At 33.6% G+C, this 19,581-nt stretch overlaps 2 protein-coding genes across 4 annotated transcripts; one reads left to right on the plus strand and one right to left on the minus strand.

Moving 5' to 3' along the window:
• Positions 1-4,319: 4,319 nt before the first annotated feature.
• Positions 4,320-10,890, plus strand: EMB2742 (CTP synthase family protein). Of its 2 annotated transcripts, none has more exons than XM_011016244.1 (22): positions 4,320-4,672; positions 4,948-5,079; positions 5,569-5,648; positions 5,777-5,863; positions 5,968-6,018; positions 6,105-6,222; positions 6,306-6,362; positions 6,463-6,527; positions 6,687-6,770; positions 6,862-6,912; positions 6,998-7,060; positions 7,179-7,225; positions 7,394-7,463; positions 7,546-7,608; positions 8,020-8,109; positions 8,290-8,328; positions 8,437-8,664; positions 8,779-8,864; positions 9,111-9,159; positions 9,274-9,354; positions 9,454-9,547; positions 10,025-10,890. In XM_011016244.1, the coding sequence occupies exons 2-22, from the start codon at positions 4,962-4,964 to the stop codon at positions 10,213-10,215; spliced, it is 1,812 nt and encodes a 603-aa protein (XP_011014546.1). In that variant the 5' UTR covers positions 4,320-4,672; positions 4,948-4,961; the 3' UTR covers positions 10,216-10,890. The 2 variants fall into 2 exon arrangements, with proteins under 2 accessions (XP_011014546.1, XP_011014552.1); XM_011016250.1 differs by having other exon boundaries at positions 4,320-4,633.
• A 1,238-nt stretch (positions 10,891-12,128) lies between these two features.
• Positions 12,129-15,100, minus strand: LOC105118334 (protein SOMBRERO-like). Of its 2 annotated transcripts, none has more exons than XM_011016267.1 (4): positions 14,771-15,100; positions 13,792-13,990; positions 13,083-13,354; positions 12,129-12,849 (listed from the first exon to the last, which is right to left on the minus strand). In XM_011016267.1, exons 2-4 carry the CDS (start codon positions 13,958-13,960, stop codon positions 12,331-12,333), a joined length of 960 nt encoding a protein of 319 aa, XP_011014569.1. In that variant the 5' UTR covers positions 13,961-13,990; positions 14,771-15,100; the 3' UTR covers positions 12,129-12,330. The 2 variants fall into 2 exon arrangements, with proteins under 2 accessions (XP_011014569.1, XP_011014561.1); XM_011016259.1 differs by having other exon boundaries at positions 13,792-13,996.
• Between the last annotated feature and the right edge of the window lie 4,481 nt (positions 15,101-19,581).

The raw sequence follows: 19,581 nt of genomic DNA on the forward strand, positions 1-19,581 counted from the left end.
AAAAACATATATGATTGGGGGTGGTGAATTCATTGTATTCCTGGACACGATGGATTGTGAATGAGAAAAATGTAATTATATTTTTAGTTTTTCAAAAAAAATCATTAAGTAAGCTAAACAAAAATACTGTAATTTCACAATGATCAAATAATCATTATCATATTGATAATATATATATTGCATTTTTAGAGCTAAAGTTTAAGGTGTTTTTTTCTTTTCTTTTCTTTTAATATGCACAATGGCTTTACCTTATTGTTCTTGAGGGTTAGATTTTTAATATTTAGAGCAGAGGATATTTTTTGTATTTTCATTATATATATTTTTTTAAAAAAAATCATGTCAAGTTAAGGTAAATTTAATATTTCAAACTATTTTTTTCTCTCTCTCTTCTTCTTGAAAAATGAGCGGCTCGGTTAAAAAATATATGTTGTCCTTTTATTTTGTTTAAGTTTATGTTTTAATTATTTTGTTTTTTATTGTCTAATTTTCATCTTAATTTTTTTTTTTTTAACTTTAAATTTGTTTTTAATTTTGCTCTTCATTGAAATATTATTTTTCTTTTTATTTCAGATTTGATCATTTTTTTTAATTTCATTATATTTTTTTTGAAAAAAACCATGTCAAGTTAAGGTAAATTTATATTTCAAACTTTTTTTTTTCTCTTCTTCTTGAAAAACAAGCTGCTCGGTTAAAAAATATATGTTGTCCTTTTATTTTGTTTAAGTTTATGTTTTAATCCTTTTGTTTTTATTGTCTAATTTTCATCTTGATTTTTTTTTTAACTTTAAATTTGTTATCAATTTTGCTCTTCATTAAAATATTATTTTTCTTTTTATTTCAGATTTGATTATCTTTTTTTAATTTTTGTTTTGATTCTTTTTGTAGAATATAAGATTTTTTTAAATTTCATCCTTAAATCAAATAATGCTATTTTTTCTCTTATTTTGTTTTTGTTTAACATTTAATTCTTATTTTTTTAGATTTTCTTGGGGGTTGTCAACTTGATTATTTTTTCTAATTTTGTTTTGTAACCTCAAGTTAGTTGGGAATTAAAAGTTATGGTTTCTTTTAATTGGGTTACACCAAGCTCTTGATCTAAATTATGAGTTTAAAAAGTTAAATTGGATAATATTTATCTATTTTTTAATATTAATTTTTATTTTTAAATTTATCATTCAATATTTTAAATTTATGAAATTGTTATTTATATTTTTTTAATTTTATTTTTATAAAATTATTCAAGTCTTTCCAACTAATAACCAAGTTTTACTCTAGACCTTTTTTCTAGGTTTATTCTTTTTAAAATTTGACTTTTTTATTCTAGTTTCCTCTCTCTCTCTCTCTCACAGCTTCATAACTTTTCATGTGCTTGTCTTTTATTATGTTGTACAATTCACATGATGATTTTAGTTGAAGAATTGACTGAGCTAACCTAGATACTAGCTTGAATTATTTTTTTTATTGTGTTTAATTATATTAAAATGTATTTTCATTTTTTTTAATAAACACCTTTTTTTTATGATCTCTTTTTTATTTCTTAGTTTGATTCACCTGATATCATTTACCATATTTTTTTTATGTTCACAATGATCAAATAATCATTATCATATTGATAATATATATATTGCATTTTTAGAGCTAAAGTTTAAGGTGTTTTTTTCTTTTCTTTTCTTTTAATATGCACAATGGCTTTACCTTATTGTTCTTGAGGGTTAGATTTTTAATATTTAGAGCAGAGGATATTTTTTGTATTTTCATTATATATATTTTTTTAAAAAAAATCATGTCAAGTTAAGGTAAATTTAATATTTCAAACTATTTTTTTCTCTCTCTCTTCTTCTTGAAAAATGAGCGGCTCGGTTAAAAAATATATGTTGTCCTTTTATTTTGTTTAAGTTTATGTTTTAATTATTTTGTTTTTTATTGTCTAATTTTCATCTTAATTTTTTTTTTTTTAACTTTAAATTTGTTTTTAATTTTGCTCTTCATTGAAATATTATTTTTCTTTTTATTTCAGATTTGATCATTTTTTTTAATTTTTAATTTTGTTTTGATTCTTTTTATAGAATATAAGATTTTTTTCAATTTCATTCTTAAATCAAATAATGTTTTTTTTTTGTTTAACATTTGATCTTTATTTTTTAAGATTTTTTTGAAGGTTATCAACTTGATTTTTGTTCTCTAGTCTTAGTTAGTTGAGAAGTAAAAGTCATGGTTTCTTTTAGTTGGGTTACACTAACCTAAATTATGGGTTTAAAAAGTTAAAACAAATAATATTTATTTATTTTTTAATATTTTAAATTTATAAAAATTTTATTTATATTTTTTTAATTTTATTTAGATAAAATTATCCAAGTCCCTTCAATTAAGTTATGAATTTACCTGTTTAGCCAAGTTTTACTCTAGACTTTTTTTTTTTTAGGTTTATTGGTTTCAAAATTTGACTTTTTTTTTTTCTTCCTCTCTCTCTCTTTGCTTCATAACTTTTCATGTGCTTGTCTTCTATTGTGCTGTACAATTCACATGATTTTTTTTTTTTAGATTAATGTAGGTGTCGGGGCCAGCTTGCGCGCACTACGACTAATCCCACGGGCCCTGAAGTTAACGACCATATAAGCCTCCAGTGACCATCATATGAGTAACCAAAGACTCGAACCTGAGACCACAGAGGGAGCAAACCCCTTGATCTCAAGTCCTTACCACTTGGCCACCACCTAGATGGTTAATTCACATGATTTTAGTTGAAGGATTGATTGAGCTAACCTAGGCACTGACCTGAATTTATTTATTTTTTATTGTGCTTAATTATATTAAAATGTATCTTCATTTTTTTTTAATAAACACCTTTTTTATGATCTCTTTTTTATTTCTTAGTTTGATTCACCTGATATCACTTACCATTTTTTTTTTGTCATCATACTAAATAAAATAAGCTCACTCAACCTATCTAGATTTATAAATCAAATCATGGCCTTTTCTTACCTTTTGAAAATACACCTGGGGCCTCTTAACAATTTTTTTAACGAAAAATTAATTTGGTTTTTCCTACATACAAGACAAACACTTGGCCACCACCTAGATGGTTAATTCACATGATTTTAGTTGAAGGATTGATTGAGCTAACCTAGGCACTGACCTGAATTTATTTATTTTTTATTGTGCTTAATTATATTAAAATGTATCTTCATTTTTTTTTAATAAACACCTTTTTTATGATCTCTTTTTTATTTCTTAGTTTGATTCACCTGATATCACTTACCATTTTTTTTTTGTCATCATACTAAATAAAATAAGCTCACTCAACCTATCTAGATTTATAAATCAAATCATGGCCTTTTCTTACCTTTTGAAAATACACCTGGGGCCTCTTAACAATTTTTTTAACGAAAAATTAATTTGGTTTTTCCTACATACAAGACAAAGCTCTCTCTTTTTTTCAAAAAAAAAAAAGACTCCACAAAGTTTGAGGACATGTGCAGCCGGTCCACGGTCCACACACTAACAGTTCTTTTTAATTCTCTCTCATTCCTTTAAATCGGAACCCAAACTATCATAATGTCTCAAACCAAAACAAGGCATGAAAGCAAGTTAAAAGGAGAAGGCAAAGTTAAGCCATTATCAAGAACAGAAAAGAAAGCGAAGGGAAGGAGGGGAAAGCCTTAAAGATGTAACCTAGGCGAGGGATAATGTAAACTAATGAAATGAATCAACGTCCTTCCCTCAAAGTCCTCGTTGAGCCCGGTCTAAGGTTTTCTTGCACATCACCACGACCTGTTTTTGGCGTATTCATGAATTTGCAGTGGTGTTTGGAGATTACTAGATTCGAGTGCCACGTGTTGCTTTCTTTTGTATAAAAAACCTCCCTCTAAAAAAATCTACTTTTGTCATTTTGTATTTGGTGTGAGTGAATCCATGGCCGATCTCTCTCTCTCTCTCTCTCTCATTCCTCGTTCGAAGCAGAAAACCTTTTATAGAAACTACCACGTAAAGCAAGCAAAAGGTCCTCTCTCTCTCCTTCTCTTTACCCTCTCTCTCTCCTTTTAACCTCCCTTAATATTTTGTTTAATAATTTTTTAAAGTATTTTTTAAAAATATATTAAAATAATACTTTTTTTATTTTTTAAAATTTATTTTGATATTAAAAAATTAATTGAAAGTTAAAATTTAATTAAAAAAACTAACGGTTCAACTCAGCCCCCAAGCATTAACTTAATTGGAAAAAAAAACAAGAAAAAGAAAAAACCCTAGGGGCAAGAATAGTCAAAAACTTTTAAAACTAAAGACCACAAGTATTTTTTTGTACGAAAATAAAAATAAAAATACTACGACTACATGATATAAGGAGTGGAAAGAACGCATCTCAAACCCGCCGCCCCTGAAGCAAAGACACAAGAGAGGAGAGAAGGCCCTTTGATGGGTTTAAGGAGGGAAGGTTTTTTGAGCATCCTTCTTTCTTTATCTTGATCTTGATTGTTTCTATTATCCCATTGGTGGGTTTTGTTTGATTTGAAAGCGAGAAAGAGTACTCTATAGCTCATATCCTTCTTTTCCAACACCAAGAAAGGAAGAAAGAACACCACCATATATTCGCTAAAAAGCAGCGCAAGCGGAAGCAAAAAAACAGAAAAAGAAGGTGAGGGTTGGCTTTGTAAAGACCGTCATTGAAAACAAGGTGGTTTTCTCATTATTCACACCATAACCCACTTTGGGTAAAATATCTATGTTTCTTATCTATTCTCCTTTGATAAACCTCTCTACTCTTTATTCTCATTTATCCATTGGTTTTGTCAGTACCAAGACACCCTTTTTTTCTTTTTTTAAGTTTCGTTTTTTCACCATTTATCCATACCTGCATCTGCTGCATGCTCGCTTGCTTTCTGGTGCATTTTTGTGTCTACTTTTGTGAGTTTTTGGTATTGAACTGTAAAGTTATGTTCTTTGTATCAGAAAGAGCATTGACAATGAAGTACGTGTTGGTTACTGGTGGTGTCGTTAGTGGACTTGGCAAAGGTGTTACAGCCAGTAGTATTGGTCTTCTCCTCAAAGCCTGTGGCCTTCGAGTTACTTCTATTAAGATTGGTACATTTTGTTCTTTTAATAATGTCTTCCCGATTGAGATTGTACCGGCTTTATGTAGGTTTTCTATTTAAATTTGATTAAGTACTGATTGATAGTTTGTTCTTGTTGGTTTGTTTCTTCTTTGTTTTTTGTTTTTAATTGATTAGTTTGTTTTACTTAAGGTTTTTATGTTTGAAAGTCTTGAAGCTTTTTGGATTTTGGGTAAGGTTTTCATTTGTGAAAGTTGGTCCGCGGTTGAAATTTTGTTTCTTTTTAACACTGCCTCTGAACTTGGATGGATACCATTTTAAATTATTCATCTCATCTGATCCTCTAGTCCCCGACTCACAATTCAAATGAAAGAAAAAAATTGAAGGGTGATCGCATTGTTTGTTGAAGTTGTTATATGATTCCATCTTGGAATTCGTTATCACGGGATGCCTTCAATATCTTTGGATGTTGATGTTAATTGTTTCAATAGCCTTATTTTGTGCTTGGTTATATTTCCAGACCCTTACCTAAATACTGATGCGGGCACTATGTCTCCTTTTGAGCATGGGGAGGTCTTTGTCTTGGATGATGGCGGCGAGGTAAGTTCACTGAATAAATTATTTTCCGTTCAATATTTCTCGAGCACCCTCTTCAGTGTCAATTTCATACTTCCATTATTAACATGCTTCCTGCAAAGAGGATTAATTACTTCTTTTTGATGTAAAAGGTGGATTTGGACCTTGGTAACTATGAGCGTTTTCTAGACATTAAGTTAACCCGTGACAATAATATCACCACTGGAAAAATATACCAGGTAGTGAATGTCTCCAGGATCGTGAATAAAGTAAATTTTACGAATCATATGCAGCTTTAATCTTGTTTCTTGATATTCTGAAATTTGTGTCTTTGATTAAACAGTCTGTTCTCGAGAAGGAGAGGAGAGGAGATTATCTTGGAAAGACTGTGCAGGTCTGTTCCACATTCTGTTGTTCCTGACTGAAGTCTGTCATAATTTACCATGAAGTTAAATTTTTATTTTGATTGTTGTTCTGCAGGTAGTTCCACACATCACAGATGCCATCCAAGAGTGGATAGAGCGTGTAGCCTTCATACCAGTGGATGGAAAAGAAGGTCCAGCTGATGTTTGTGTCATTGAACTTGGTGGAACCATAGGTACTGAAATTCCTGTTGCTGTGCGTCAGATAAGCTGTTTCCTTGTTATTTTGTTTGCTTAAAATGAACCTTATTTAATGCAGGGGACATTGAATCTATGCCGTTTATTGAGGCACTCGGCCAATTCTCTTATCACGTGGGTAAGTTGATGTTTTTCTGGGCCTCTATTTTACGGGCTTATAAGAAGAGATTTTGTTTTTAGATGGGTTTTCAGTACACACTTAGCTGCTTCTTTTTTAGGCCCTGGAAATTTCTGCTTGATCCATGTCAGCCTGGTACCTGTTCTTAATGTTGTTGGCGAACAGGTACTTATAGAGTTTTGTCTTTCTTAACATGGTTTTTAACATTTAGTTTTGGTTTGACACATGCAGCTGACTAAAGCACTTCTTGTGCATTGTGTTGACTTTACTACGTGTAAGTTGCGTGGCCTCTAACTTTTGCTATGTATTAATGTTGACTTATAGAAAACGAAGCCTACCCAGCATAGTGTTAGGGGGCTTAGAGGACTTGGGTTGACCCCGAACATTCTAGCTTGTCGCAGCACAAAGGTTCTCCTAACTTTTCTCGTTGCTTGTTTCTATTTCATATTTCCTTCGTGATCTGTGGTGTAGGCGCCTGATTCTAAACTTCCTTTAACAGGCACTCGAAGACAATGTTAAGGCCAAACTATCCCAATTTTGTCATGTGGCAGTAATGCAAGATAAACACTTTTATTGTTTTGTTTGGCTTTTATTAAACACGGTTACTGGTTCTGACAATTTGGCTTTGTGTGCAGGCTGAAAACATACTCACCCTGTATGATGTCCCAAACATCTGGCACATTCCTCTGCTACTAAGAGTGAGTAGTTTACTGTGGGGTTTCTGATTTTTTTATAATTTTTATTTTGGTGTCCTATTCTTCAAACAATAATTTCCTCTGATTTCCCCCCTTAATTCTTGTCTTTTAACATAACTAGGATCAGAAGGCACATGAAGCAATCTTAAAAGGACTGAACCTTCTAGGGTTTGTGTTACGAACTGAACTCACTACTTGTTTCCTTTGTAATTTCTTTTTCTTTTCACTTGCTGCATGATCTCTCTCTCTCTCTCTCTCTATGTTCATAATGACACTGTTGTTGCATCAGCCTTGTAGTGTTTTTAACCAGAATATTAACATTTCCATAATCTTCAGTGCTGCCAGGGAGCCTGATTTACAGGAGTGGACTGCTAGGACAAGAGTCTATGACATACTGCATGAACCTGTGAGTCACAAAGATAATCCCCGATGCAAATTGATATTTACATTTCTGTTCCATCTTACCGTGCTCTTATTGGGTATTGCAGGTTAGAATTGCCATGGTTGGAAAATATACTGGACTTTCAGATTCTTACCTCTCTGTTTTGAAGGTGAGTTCTTTTGTGCCTGTTTTACCATTTTCTGGGTCATATTCTCAGTTACAAGCATTATAAGTTATACGTTATAAGTTACAAGCATGTGCATATTATTTCCAGATCTATCGTATGTTCCCTGACCACGAAAAAACTATGACCTTAGGTGGGCTTCAAACATCCAAAGATTATATGTGCATTATGCTCTTTGATGAACAGGGCTTAATCTCCATTCAACTAATTATACTGAACATAAAATCTATTAGAAGTGTTATGTTGCCTTTCCTCATTCTAGAAGAGGAAGCACCACCCACACCATGTATGATAAAAGAGTTCTGAAAGGGGTGTATTCTTTGTTTGGATTTTGTTATATTGCATTGACAGAACTTATGAGATAATCATATCCTAAGTTTTGGATTATTGTTGCAGGCTCTTTTGCATGCTTCTGTCACTTGCCGGCGGAAGCTTGTTGTAGAATGGGTTGCTGCAGGTGATCTTGAAGATGTTACTGCCAAAGAGGTCAACAAAAGTCCAACTTCTACATTGCAATCTTAAGATCCACTCACACCATCAACCCCACTCTCTTCAAAAAAAAAAAAAAGATTTCTTTTTTGACGAAGAAAAATACAATATGCTATGCTGCTTGTTACAATTTAGTATTTGTAGAATTTGATTTTTGACTACTTTTTTTCCTTGCAGGCACCTGATGTTTATAACAATGCTTGGGATCTTTTGAAGGTGATCCTAGATCTGAGATTTAAGTTGATGCTCCACTGGCTGCTGTTTTTCCTTGCTCTTTTTTTATTTATTTTCTTAATTGGCCTTCTGAGATTGTATTCAATGCAGGGATCCCATGGTGTTCTAGTTCCAGGAGGGTTTGGTGATAGAGGGGTTCAAGGAAAAATTCTTGCTGCTAAGTATGCTCGTGAGAACAAAGTTCCATTTCTGGGCATTTGTCTGGGGATGCAAATTGCTGTTATTGAATTTGCACGATCTGCTCTTGGTTTGCATGATGCAAACAGTACAGAATTTGATCCTGAAACTTCCCATCCTTGTGTCATTTTTATGCCAGAGGTATGTAGTGCTACAGTCCTGACTGTACCTGTGGAACTTTGTCAATTGTTGTTTCGTATGCTGAAGCTATTTGCTATAACTTTGTTATTGCTATAACTTTGTTTTATTTGACAGGGTTCAAAAACTCACATGGGGGGAACTATGCGTCTGGGGTCAAGGAGGACTTATTTCAAAGTTCCAAATTGCAAATCTGCAAAGTTGTAAGATTTTTTACTATTTCACATTCATGTACTTCCATCTCACTACATGACTTGATTTAGAGTATGCCACATGTATGTTTTCTTCTTAGTATTATTTTCCTAAGCACAAATTCATATTTTTATTTACTGTGAAGACTTCATTAGATGTTGATGTACACTCATGAAACAGAAAAAAGATGTCTGAATCAAACATTCTTTTTTCTTTTGCTTTAGCTCACCTGATTATTCATCTGTATCTGTGTTTAGGTACAGCAATGCCAGTTTTGTTGATGAGCGTCATCGGCATAGATATGAGGTAACTGTTTCCCATAGGCAAATATGCTAAAGTACTCTGCATGAAGAAGAAAAGTGCAATAAATCAAGCTCTTGTAACCACCAGATTCCTAAGAAATTGTTTATTTTCAAACAGGTCAATCCAAACATGGTACCACAATTTGAAAATGCTGGTCTATCATTTGTTGGCAAAGATGAAACTGGTCGGCGCATGGAGGTAAGTATATGTGAAAGCATGGCAAGTGATGTTTTCCACAAAGTTTGTATTACATTTGGTGTTAGATGGTAATGAGCATTTTACTGTTATTTTGACCAGATCATTGAACTACCGAGTCATCCATACTTTGTTGGTACTCAGTTCCATCCTGAATTCAAGTCAAGGCCAGGAAAACCTTCGGCTCTTTTCTTAGGTATTATATCCACTCATCACAACTCTGTTCATTGGCATTTAATAAAGTGTTGTTCGGCATTAGATGGATATCAATAAATTATTTGACCTTATGTTGGCTGCTCTTATCCCTGATGAGCGCCTGTACGTCTGTACTTTAGTTGATGCTAAATTTTGAAGGGTGCTGTCTGAAGGTCATTACTGCATCTGGGCTTAACAGGTTCATTAGAAATTATATAATCTAGGGAAAAAAATTATTTCCTGTCTTCACCTGTTGTTTCCTCTTTTGAGAAGATCTATTTCTGTTTTGATACCGAATATTGCTATCAACTTCCAAGGTGATGGATTAGTCACCACCATCATTTTCACCTCATTATTATTGTGCATTTGGCCTGGGCAATCTGAGCACACGGAGTCCATTCTATGCCATGCCTGGTCAAATGCATGTTTGAGCATCTTCCTACTCGGGTATTTTCTCAGTTCCTTTTTCATGTCACAGGACTTATAGCAGCAGCAAGCGGGCAGTTGGATGCTGTCTTAAAAAATTATGGTCATGAAAGTAAGCTATTGCCAAATGGAATAAGCAATGGAAAACCATCAGTGAAAACCTACCAAAACGGGAATGCCATTAAGTCTTCCAATGGATCACTAAATGGTGTTTATAGCAATGGCAATGGCGTGCACCATTAAGGAAGTGCGCTCTGATGATGGTTTCAGTTTTTGAAGGGCTTTCAATAGTCTTCGGTTTTTCTTTGTACAGCCGTTGAGTATGGGGTACATTGTTTTAGCTTTCAAGTGACCTGGCTTAGGAGAAGCTGGTGGAGTCCGAACCTTGTAACAATGAAATTTTCCAGTTTGTCAGTAAAATATGGGCTTGAGTTGCAGCATCGCCCTCTTGTTGGACCAAGTGTCCTTTTTAAGTGGGAATTTTGGCTGTTAATTTGTCTTAGAAGAAGGAATGTGTTTTCAAGTCTACCCGTCTATCATCAACATAGGAATTGATACTGGTTGCAGTGATACACCATGACAGAAGCAGGCATCACTAGTGACTACTTTTGGCAATCAATTGATTGGTTCTCTCCTCACGTATTGACCGGCCATCCTCCTCTCTTTCGGTCGCTCTTCTAACTTTGTAAGGCAATGGATGTGTAAACTTCTGTTGCTCGGAGGCATTTGCAGACATTCCATTTTCTTAAATATTTGTCTTGCATGTCGCGGACAAGTTTGATGTTTTTCAATAGTTTTCCCCCCAATGGTTGCAAAGAATGAAAGATACGGAAATTTCATACTTCTGCTGCCTTTATGCGTACGAGTATGACTTTTGCAAGGATGAATAGTAAATATACTGTCTGTTTTTATGGTTTATCCGGGTCCCAAGATATGGTCTTATTACTTTCTCACTCGAGTGAATTTGAGAGTCACACCTGTCATTGGTGTACTTGTATCATATCAACCATGTGAGGATGAGCTATTAGGATATGGCTTTATTTTACCCTAGCAATTTTTTAAATTTCATGGCAAGGTGGTTTTCCCTTTCACACATTTTGTGATAAAATAAGCTTTCTGTCTTCCAATCCTAGGCATCTGGATTTTCAAATTAATTATGATTAATCTGGTCAAGAAAATTTTTGTTTAGCTATGGTGACGAGTCATCTGGTTTAGGGATAATGGTGTGCATCTCCTCATTAAAAGCACTTGCGCGCAAGTCAATAATTTCATAATGTTGTGGTCAGCAATTTTCCTGAATAGATATTTAAGTACAATGAGTTCTTAGCAGCTGATCATACGACAATATATAGTTTTGGAAGCTATAGTTTTGCTTAATTTATTCTGTACTGCAAAATCATTTTTGTTTTGAAGTTGCGATAGGCTTCTATCAGCGGCAACCTCTGCCTTGTTACCAAGTAACACCATATAGTTTGAGACATTCCAGACCGTGTATGTTGAAGATTTTAAGAAATGTTGCATTACAATTTCAACTTCTTACTTCCGGTACAATATTTCGTTTGATGATCACATGTTATAACATGCAATAATATTCATCCAATTATGTTGCACACTGCCTGATGAGTTACTGTCGGTCACTACTGATAGGAATCATGTGGAGGGATTAGAAAACTGGGAAAAAAAAACGTTGTCTTTCATCTGTCCCAAATTATGCTGTAATTTTAAGAACTGAAATGTTGCAGTTTATCCAAGAGGATGCCTGGCGTTTAAGGCGACGTACGTATATCCACTAGGTATTAGGCTTAATCCCTTATAAGATGTAAGCATTTAGGGGTTTGTAGGAGGACCACCTTTACCATGTTATTCTGTAGGAAGACTAGCTTCTATACAACTCAAGATTTACTGTAGTTTTTTGTTTTTTACGAAGGAAAATAATGCTGCACAAAATCCTAAATGATGATAATTCTATCTATATTAATTAAAAATTTAACGATTTGCATCTTCTTATTCTATATATGTTCTAGTTTTAACATATTAGAATAGATAAGAGTCGAGGGGGGAGGGGGTTGTTTTCCATTGGTTAAAACTCATTTTCTCTGACAAAAAATGAAAAAGGCATGCAACGCAAATGGTAAAAAGAAAGAAAGAAAATAGATAAATAAAGGGGATAATCGGATGAATTAAGGATCTTGTCCTGAACCTTCTATATATACATTTTAATAATAAAAAACCAACTCATAAAATAGCAAGAACATAATTGATATGGATTCCCCATCCCTGTTATGACTAAAAATACATGCTCCCTCCAGTTTAAGAAGATAAGATGCAGCACGGTTAATGACTTGGAACGTCGCAACTCTACTTGGAAAATCTCAGAATGTCAGTCTCAAAGCCAAGGTATTGAAATGGGAATTTCTGAGTTGAAGCACCCACATGGTCAACAATTTGGGATGAAGAATTGCCTTTGTTTTGGTAGTGCTGATGATGATCCAGGTTTTGTTGAGAAGCAAGAAGCTTATCCAGAAAGGACCAATCACCATTGAACCTCCCTGCAGGCTGCACAAGTCCACAACCAGTAGATGTTAACCTCAACAAATTCTGTGAGCACTCAATGTCGTCCATGTTGTTCAAAGAGAGAGGTGATACAAATGATGGGGCAACAGCTGATTCCGGACTAAATAACTGTGGGAGATGCATGGAGCCATCAAAGGTATAGTCATCATATATTGATTGCATATGGTTTTGTTTTGGCTCCAGTGGAAGAGAAGAAGCGCTAGCCTTCATTTGAGAGAAGTGTTCTTCTTGAGAAACTTCTGGTAGGAAACCTCTAGTTTGATTCTTCTTCTTGAAAACCCTACAGACAACCCAGCCATCTTCCTGCAAAAATAGCAACCTTATATCAGTGCTCTATTTTCATTTAATTTTAACCAATAAACTTTGCAAGAATCTGAGATCACACCCATCTTGTACGTAGCATAATTAAGAAACCCCCCCTACAAAAATCATGAGCCAAGGAGGAAACCAAGATCTTTGGACAATGGTGTACCATACCTAATATTTTCATTTTTCTTGAAAAAAGAACTCTTGATCCTAGGTGGTGTATTATTTACCTGAACCTCAGAGTTGTCATCGTCCAAGCGGTACTCATGCATGATCCAATCAGTCTTTTGACCATGAGGAGCACGTCCAGTGTAGAAGACTAGGGTTTTTCTCATACCAATCCTCTGAGAGTTGCTTAGATGGATGGCCTTATCCCTTCCTGTTGCTTTCCAGAAACCTGCGGTGGTTGCCCGGTTTGTTCGAGTCCCGGTTGGATATTTCTTGTCCTTGTGGCTGAAGAAATACCACTCATTTTGAGGACCCGAACCAATCCTGCATTTGTCTGTATTTCCACAAGAAGAAATGATGATTATTGATTTGGGTTCGATGAGATCGACTTCATACTGTAATATTAAAGGTCGAACTTATTATTACCTTGTGAGCTGTATAACCCTAAACTCATAATCACGTCTAACTCACCACTAATTAAGTGAGTGGTGAGTTTTTTTTTTTTGAAAAAAACTACTCTTCCAAAAACTTAAGTTGTAAGATGAGGTTTTGATGAAGTTAATGTTTTTACATTACTTACTAACAGCCCGAACTAGCTACGTGGGGATTTTTAAGTTCAAAGTGTTGGGTTACTTCATCGGAAACATCCAATATTCATAATGCTAGAAAAGTCATAGCGTGCGTTTGTATAGAATTATTTAGGGTTCCAACTTATCACTCTAAACTGATAAGAAGAATTTCAAGATGAGCAAGAAGAAATAATCGTCTAACCTTTGAGATCCCATGGCTCAAGTTTATTGAGGTCCACCTCCCTGATAACATCCAGGTCAATGGCTTCATACGAGACCTTCTTCCTCAGATAATAGTACAGAAGCTCTTCATCTGTTGGATGGAATCTGAAACCTGGAGGAACTGATAGTTGTCCGTTTCCTGCCATCATTCTCCCTTAAATCTAGTATCTGTTGCTGTCCTGAAACTTCAAAAGCATGACAGTAATTAAGAAAAATATTCTTGTATGCGCAGAAAAGGACAGCACACCGAACATATAGAGAAAATTTTATGGTAAATAAAAATCCATAGGTTTTCTGTAAAAAAAACCTTAAAATACCTTAACCCTAGGTCAAAGATTAGGGAATATGTTCCATGATAAACCGTGGAAAATACTGAATATGTTTTTAAACATGCATGGTAGGCCGTTAGAATCACCTTAATTAGTTTGCAAGATCCATATTAAAAACAACTAAAGAAGATCCATGAATATACATATCATCATTTCTTTCAAGAAGGAATTTCTATGAACGTAGCTTCTTAAATCTTGAGAACAGTACTATTTGTTCTTCACAATACGAGAATCGGATTCCTGTCTATGATCATGGACGTAAAAGGAGCAGATCAGATCGTTGGCATTATTTTTGGTTATGCATGTAAACCCTACCTTTTATGCTAGCCATTTCTTTCTTCTTTTCATTTTACATGGCATGGAATAATTAAAGTGTTGCTTCTTTCATGACAAACCATGAAAATTTCTTTGTAGTATTAAACTGAACAGCAAGAGATAGGGTAAAAGAAAAATAAAGGCAGGATTAGCTCATTTTTCTTCTCAAACACATCACAGCTGAATTTTGACAGAAAACCACAACAAAAATCTTCCTTAAAAAGGAAAAAAGAAAAAAACTTTGCAACAAAGGAAAGGAGCAAAAAGATGAAAGATGACGGTGATAAAGGAAACAAGAAGGCAAACAAAGCAGACCTTAGCAGCTGGAAATCAAGAGCTCTGTCTGTGACAAAGGAAAGAAGACAACCTAAACAGCAAAAAGCAAGCGGCGGGGGCGGCCAAAGTCCTTAATTTACTTCAAGGGCACGGTGTGTGTATGCATTCGTGTGCCTTTTTAAGAGACTTTGAATTAGAACGATATAGAGATACAGATATGTGTGGATCGGTGCAAGTGTTAATTAAAGAAGAGTGATCACAAACCTAAGATGGGAACAGAAATAAAGGAAAAACAATAAAAAAATGGAGAGCAAGAGGGAAAATGAAGAGGGCAATGGCATGCTGGTTATGTCTTTTGTGATGAGGGTGTGATAAACCTTTGGTAAATGTCCTTTGAACGGGAGACCTTATCCCCAGAATTGCCTCATTAAAATGAAGAAAATCTGCTTAACTGTCAATTGCGAATGCCGACAGTTTTTTTAATGCATATGATCATCCCCATGTATCTATTTGTCAACAGTTGCGCACATAAATACATGCACTGAGTCAAGAGTCAGAGAAGGAGAGAGGAATGAAGAAGAATTCCCCTTCTATTCCTTTTATTCCACCTTCTATTCTTCTATTCCTGTCTGTATGTTTCCCTTATTTATTTCTCTTTTTAAAATAATGTTCTTTTAAATGATTTCTTTTTTCTTTCTTTAAAAAAAACCCTACCAGCTAGGTTTCCAAGCTGAAAACTCCCAAGAGATAAAACAAAATGTCTCCCGCAATAAATTATACGGGTCCGCTTTCGCATCTTCTTGTGTAGCCAGACATAATTATCCACATTAATCCATTAATTCTTAGACATCTTGGCATTTTGTTGCTAAATGAGGACCGCCTTTTTCTCATTGATTTGATGTGTTAGCACGTAATTAAAGATGCTAAACCATGGTTAATCAAAAAAGAGAAACGAGAAGAAAAGATGCCAAACCAGTTAGTTAATTGCTTGAAATTGGAAATTTTAATTTGTTTGCAGTTCTATATATATAAAGTTTGTTCTCAGAGTCATAGAAGACGAGGTTTTTGGCCTAAATATTTGCACTGCAGCTATGAATTAATTTCTGAAAATTGTAAAATCATACGCAGCGCATAATTAATTATAATTCGATCGGTTTTCGATGTGAAAATGAAATATATATGATAATTAGCTAACCAAACATAATTAATAACACTATTTATGACCAAAAAATTTCCATTTTTGGCTGCGTTAATAAAGACGAAAGATCACGATAAAAAGGAAAAAAAAAGAAAAAGGGAATGAGAGATAATTAAGTATGGTTATGCATCTAATCCAGACTTTGGGGAGAAAAGGAACTCTTATTCAACGTCCTGCCAAGGAAAAAGAAAGATTAAATAATAAAAAAGAATTAGGGTTTCAATATTTCTGAACAACCTCCAGTCAACTCAAGGGGATAGATTCCATGGCCCTTGAATCACGTTCAATGAAGTGTGGATTTGCATCAAATTCAGTGCAACTCTTATGGCTCGGGGTCCCTAATTATTTAGTTCTTCAAAAAATGTGAATGAATTAATTTTCTAATTATGTAATAATTAGCACTTATTTTTTGGTCTCAATCCATGGCCAGCGTGCTGTGGATTTAAGTGGACAGCTAAGAGGATTGTACTTCATTACGTGTGGATTGGTGTCCATGAATAGTATTGGATCTCCTAGCCCAGCTGCAATCAAATCCTACACGAGCTCAATATATATGACCTCTTTTTATAATTTCTACTAAGAAAAAGTCGTTTTGATATTTTATCTTGACAAGAGAGATATGTCGAAATGTATTTTTTTCATGAACAGCAGCCTCCTCTTCCTCCTCCTCCTCCTAGAAAGAGTGTTGCTTCTGCTAGTGGGGTTATAAGTAGAGTTACATTAAGGAGAGATTTAATCGTTGATGCTTTATGAAAAAGAAATAATCTCCACTGCACAGATTTATGAACCGGGAATCTATCGAGAAAAAGACACAGAGGGCAGAAAACATGAAAAAGCTTATGGCTTCAATCTGGTCAGAGCTAGACCACATTGTAAATGTAAGCCGAAAGGATTATTGATGATCATTATGTGGCTTATATGAAAGCATGTACCAATGTCAGTAGATGGTTGATGAGCTTTGCTTGTGATGAACATAGGATGTGGAAAAAATGAAGGAAATAGCAAGCAAAACCCTGAAAGTCCGTGGCATCTACACGTGCTGATCCAACACATTTTACTCAATCAAGGCCTCGGTTCCATTAACTTATTCAGATTTTCATTGAATTATTTCACTCCCCCACATGGATTCTCACGCAATCTCTCTCTTATATAATTATAATTAGCAGGACTGAAGATTTACACAAGTATGTATATACATACATATATATATATATATATATATATATATAGAGAGAGAGAGAGAGAGAGAGAGAGTAGGGATTCCTGGTCAAACACGGTGAAGAAATACACTAACCAAAATTATAATGGTTCATTATACGCACATTAATTTGCATTGCATCTGTTTTTCCACTTTCTCATAAATTTACCCAAATGGAATTTAGTGTGCCGTTGCCTTCACGAACACTACTGCACATACATAGCATTAATGTGCATGGGGGTGGCTTCATTGCAAAGGGAATCCTATGCCTAGCTAGCCATTTGCGTATGTACGACTTGCTTCAAACTCAACACTAGTCGGTATTTCTACATTTGATACCAATGCCTAGTTACCGAATTCTAATAGTGGAGGGAGCTGTGCAGTTCTTTTTTCTTATTATTGTTCAAAGGTGAGGTGATCATTGAGTTAATATTTTGCTACACAAAGACTAATTCATTGGATTAGATAAGATTTGATAGTTATGTTTTTAGATGGTATGAAATTTAAAAGCTCAAATATTATTTTTTAGCTTCCAACTTTTTGACTTCCAGATAACTTTCTAAAGTCAAAATAACTTCTGAAATCTTGCCAAATTCTCTTATTTTTTCTTGGCTCTGGAAACAAGAGCCCGTAAGCTAAACAAAAACAAAACGAACAAAAGCTCAAAGTTACCAAATATACTTTAAGTCAGTTTCTTCAATTTGATCGATAAATTAACAGACTATTCATATTGAGATTATATTAAGAAATCCATTCTCATAATTAACCACGCCTTGAAATTAATTATAGCACTTAATGAATGAGGAATATATATACTCGCTTGTCAACAAGATGAACCTCTGGACGTATGGATGCCTACATTTTGAAATCTCGTAATTTACAAGTCTTCTTAAGAAATTTGCTCCATTAAAGAGCGTTGTTGCAGCTGTAACTTCATATGTAGGCAGGGTAATTTACTGTACTTTTTTTCTCTAATCGTTATTTTTTAAATGCAAAGAAAGAGAGTGTTGGTCTCTGCTGATCAGTGTGTGACCGCCTGCGTACATGAATCAGACACAAATATTAGTTCAAGTTGCATTAACGTGTCTTGCCTCACTGTCAACAGTAGGAGAGGAACCCATTTACGCTGGAGTAGAGTAGAGGTTTGAAAGTCTTATGCCCCATGTTTTGTCTTCAGATTCAGCACAAATCACTACAGTTAGCTAGGATTGTTTAAATGCAGAAGAAAATTACTAATAAATACTTAATATTATATAGAAATGTGTTATATATATATATATAATTTAATAATATTTCAAGTTTTTATATTTTAAAAACCACTTTATAATGAGTTTATTATCAATCTCATTGAAAATATATTCCTTGATATATATCACCAAACCATTCTTTATTCATTTATTTTTGATTTTTTTTCTGTAATCTACTTTTAATAATATGCATTACAGAAAAAACTATTTTCATTATAGTAGTTGCAACTGGTAAAAATAATAATAATAATTTAATAAATATATACACCAATATGAAAAACTTTTTTCAAACTATCATTCTTTGATTTTACTAATTTTTTTATAAGATTAGCAATACCTTCAATACTAAAAAAACTCATCAGCAATGTATATATCAATAATATAAGTATCACAAGTTGGTCACTAGGTACCATAAGATTCACTATAAAGAATGCATTAAGATAAAAATAGCAAGACAAATAAGTTTTTCTTTATTAAAAATAAAGAAATAGTCATTTAGGTTTAAACATGTCACATAAAGAAATAACTCCATGCTCGTCTCTGTGAAACGATCATCCCAACTCATTAAGCTACATGTCAATAATATTGTTAAATGATTACCATGATTATACAATAATTTGCTGTTATATAAAAGTTAATTGAGCTCCACAATAATCATTAGGACATTACATGGATTTAATTTAACTATCAAACAATCTTAATTATATTTAATTCTAAAGTAACAAATACCCATTATATATATTATATATATATAGTCGGTACAAATAAATCGAGAAAGAAAAGGAAAAAAAAAGACCAACCTATCTAAAAGAAGATGCACTATGAACCAAGTCAAATATGAATTTGATCTCCAAATGTTTGCTGACTAATTTTGTGAGATTGAACACATCTTTCAATTCGTACATTGGAAAGAGCTGTAATTTTACAGGGATATACTAGACACATGAAACTATGTTTTGGTAAATATTTAGATCAAATGTAGTTCAAAAATATTTTATTTCAGATGGTCGAAGTTACCAAATAAATTTTATTAAATCTATCAAACTAGATATGTATGTACTGTTTAAAACATATATGAAGCTAGATGTGAAAATTTGTTGAGATTCAAGTTGTTTTGAAAACTAGACATTTCATGCTTTCCAACCATATATAACAGCCTAATAATTCATTAAGACGAAAGAGAATGGTATCTATGAAATCAGAACTG

This window comes from Populus euphratica, unplaced genomic scaffold, assembly GCF_000495115.2.
Source record: "Populus euphratica unplaced genomic scaffold, PopEup_1.0 scaffold5.1, whole genome shotgun sequence".
Taxonomy (NCBI): domain Eukaryota; kingdom Viridiplantae; phylum Streptophyta; class Magnoliopsida; order Malpighiales; family Salicaceae; genus Populus; species Populus euphratica.

What these genes read in the sequence shown, in the direction of transcription:
- EMB2742 (XM_011016244.1), top strand. Translation starts at nt 4,962, where the DNA reads ATGAAGTACGTGTTGGTTACTGGTGGTGTCGTTAGTGGACTTGGCAAA. An exon ending in ACATTCCTCTGCTACTAAGA is followed by an intron (nt 7,061 to 7,178) that starts GTGAGTAGTTTA and finishes TAACATAACTAG; the next exon opens with GATCAGAAGGCACATGAAGC. An exon ending in ACCTTCGGCTCTTTTCTTAG is followed by an intron (nt 9,548 to 10,024) that starts GTATTATATCCA and finishes TTCATGTCACAG; the next exon opens with GACTTATAGCAGCAGCAAGC.
- LOC105118334 (XM_011016267.1), bottom strand. Translation starts at nt 13,960, where the DNA reads ATGATGGCAGGAAACGGACAACTATCAGTTCCTCCAGGTTTCAGATTC. An exon ending in TGAGCCATGGGATCTCAAAG is followed by an intron (nt 13,355 to 13,791) that starts GTTAGACGATTA and finishes GTGGAAATACAG; the next exon opens with ACAAATGCAGGATTGGTTCG. An exon ending in ATGACAACTCTGAGGTTCAG is followed by an intron (nt 12,850 to 13,082) that starts GTAAATAATACA and finishes CTATTTTTGCAG; the next exon opens with GAAGATGGCTGGGTTGTCTG.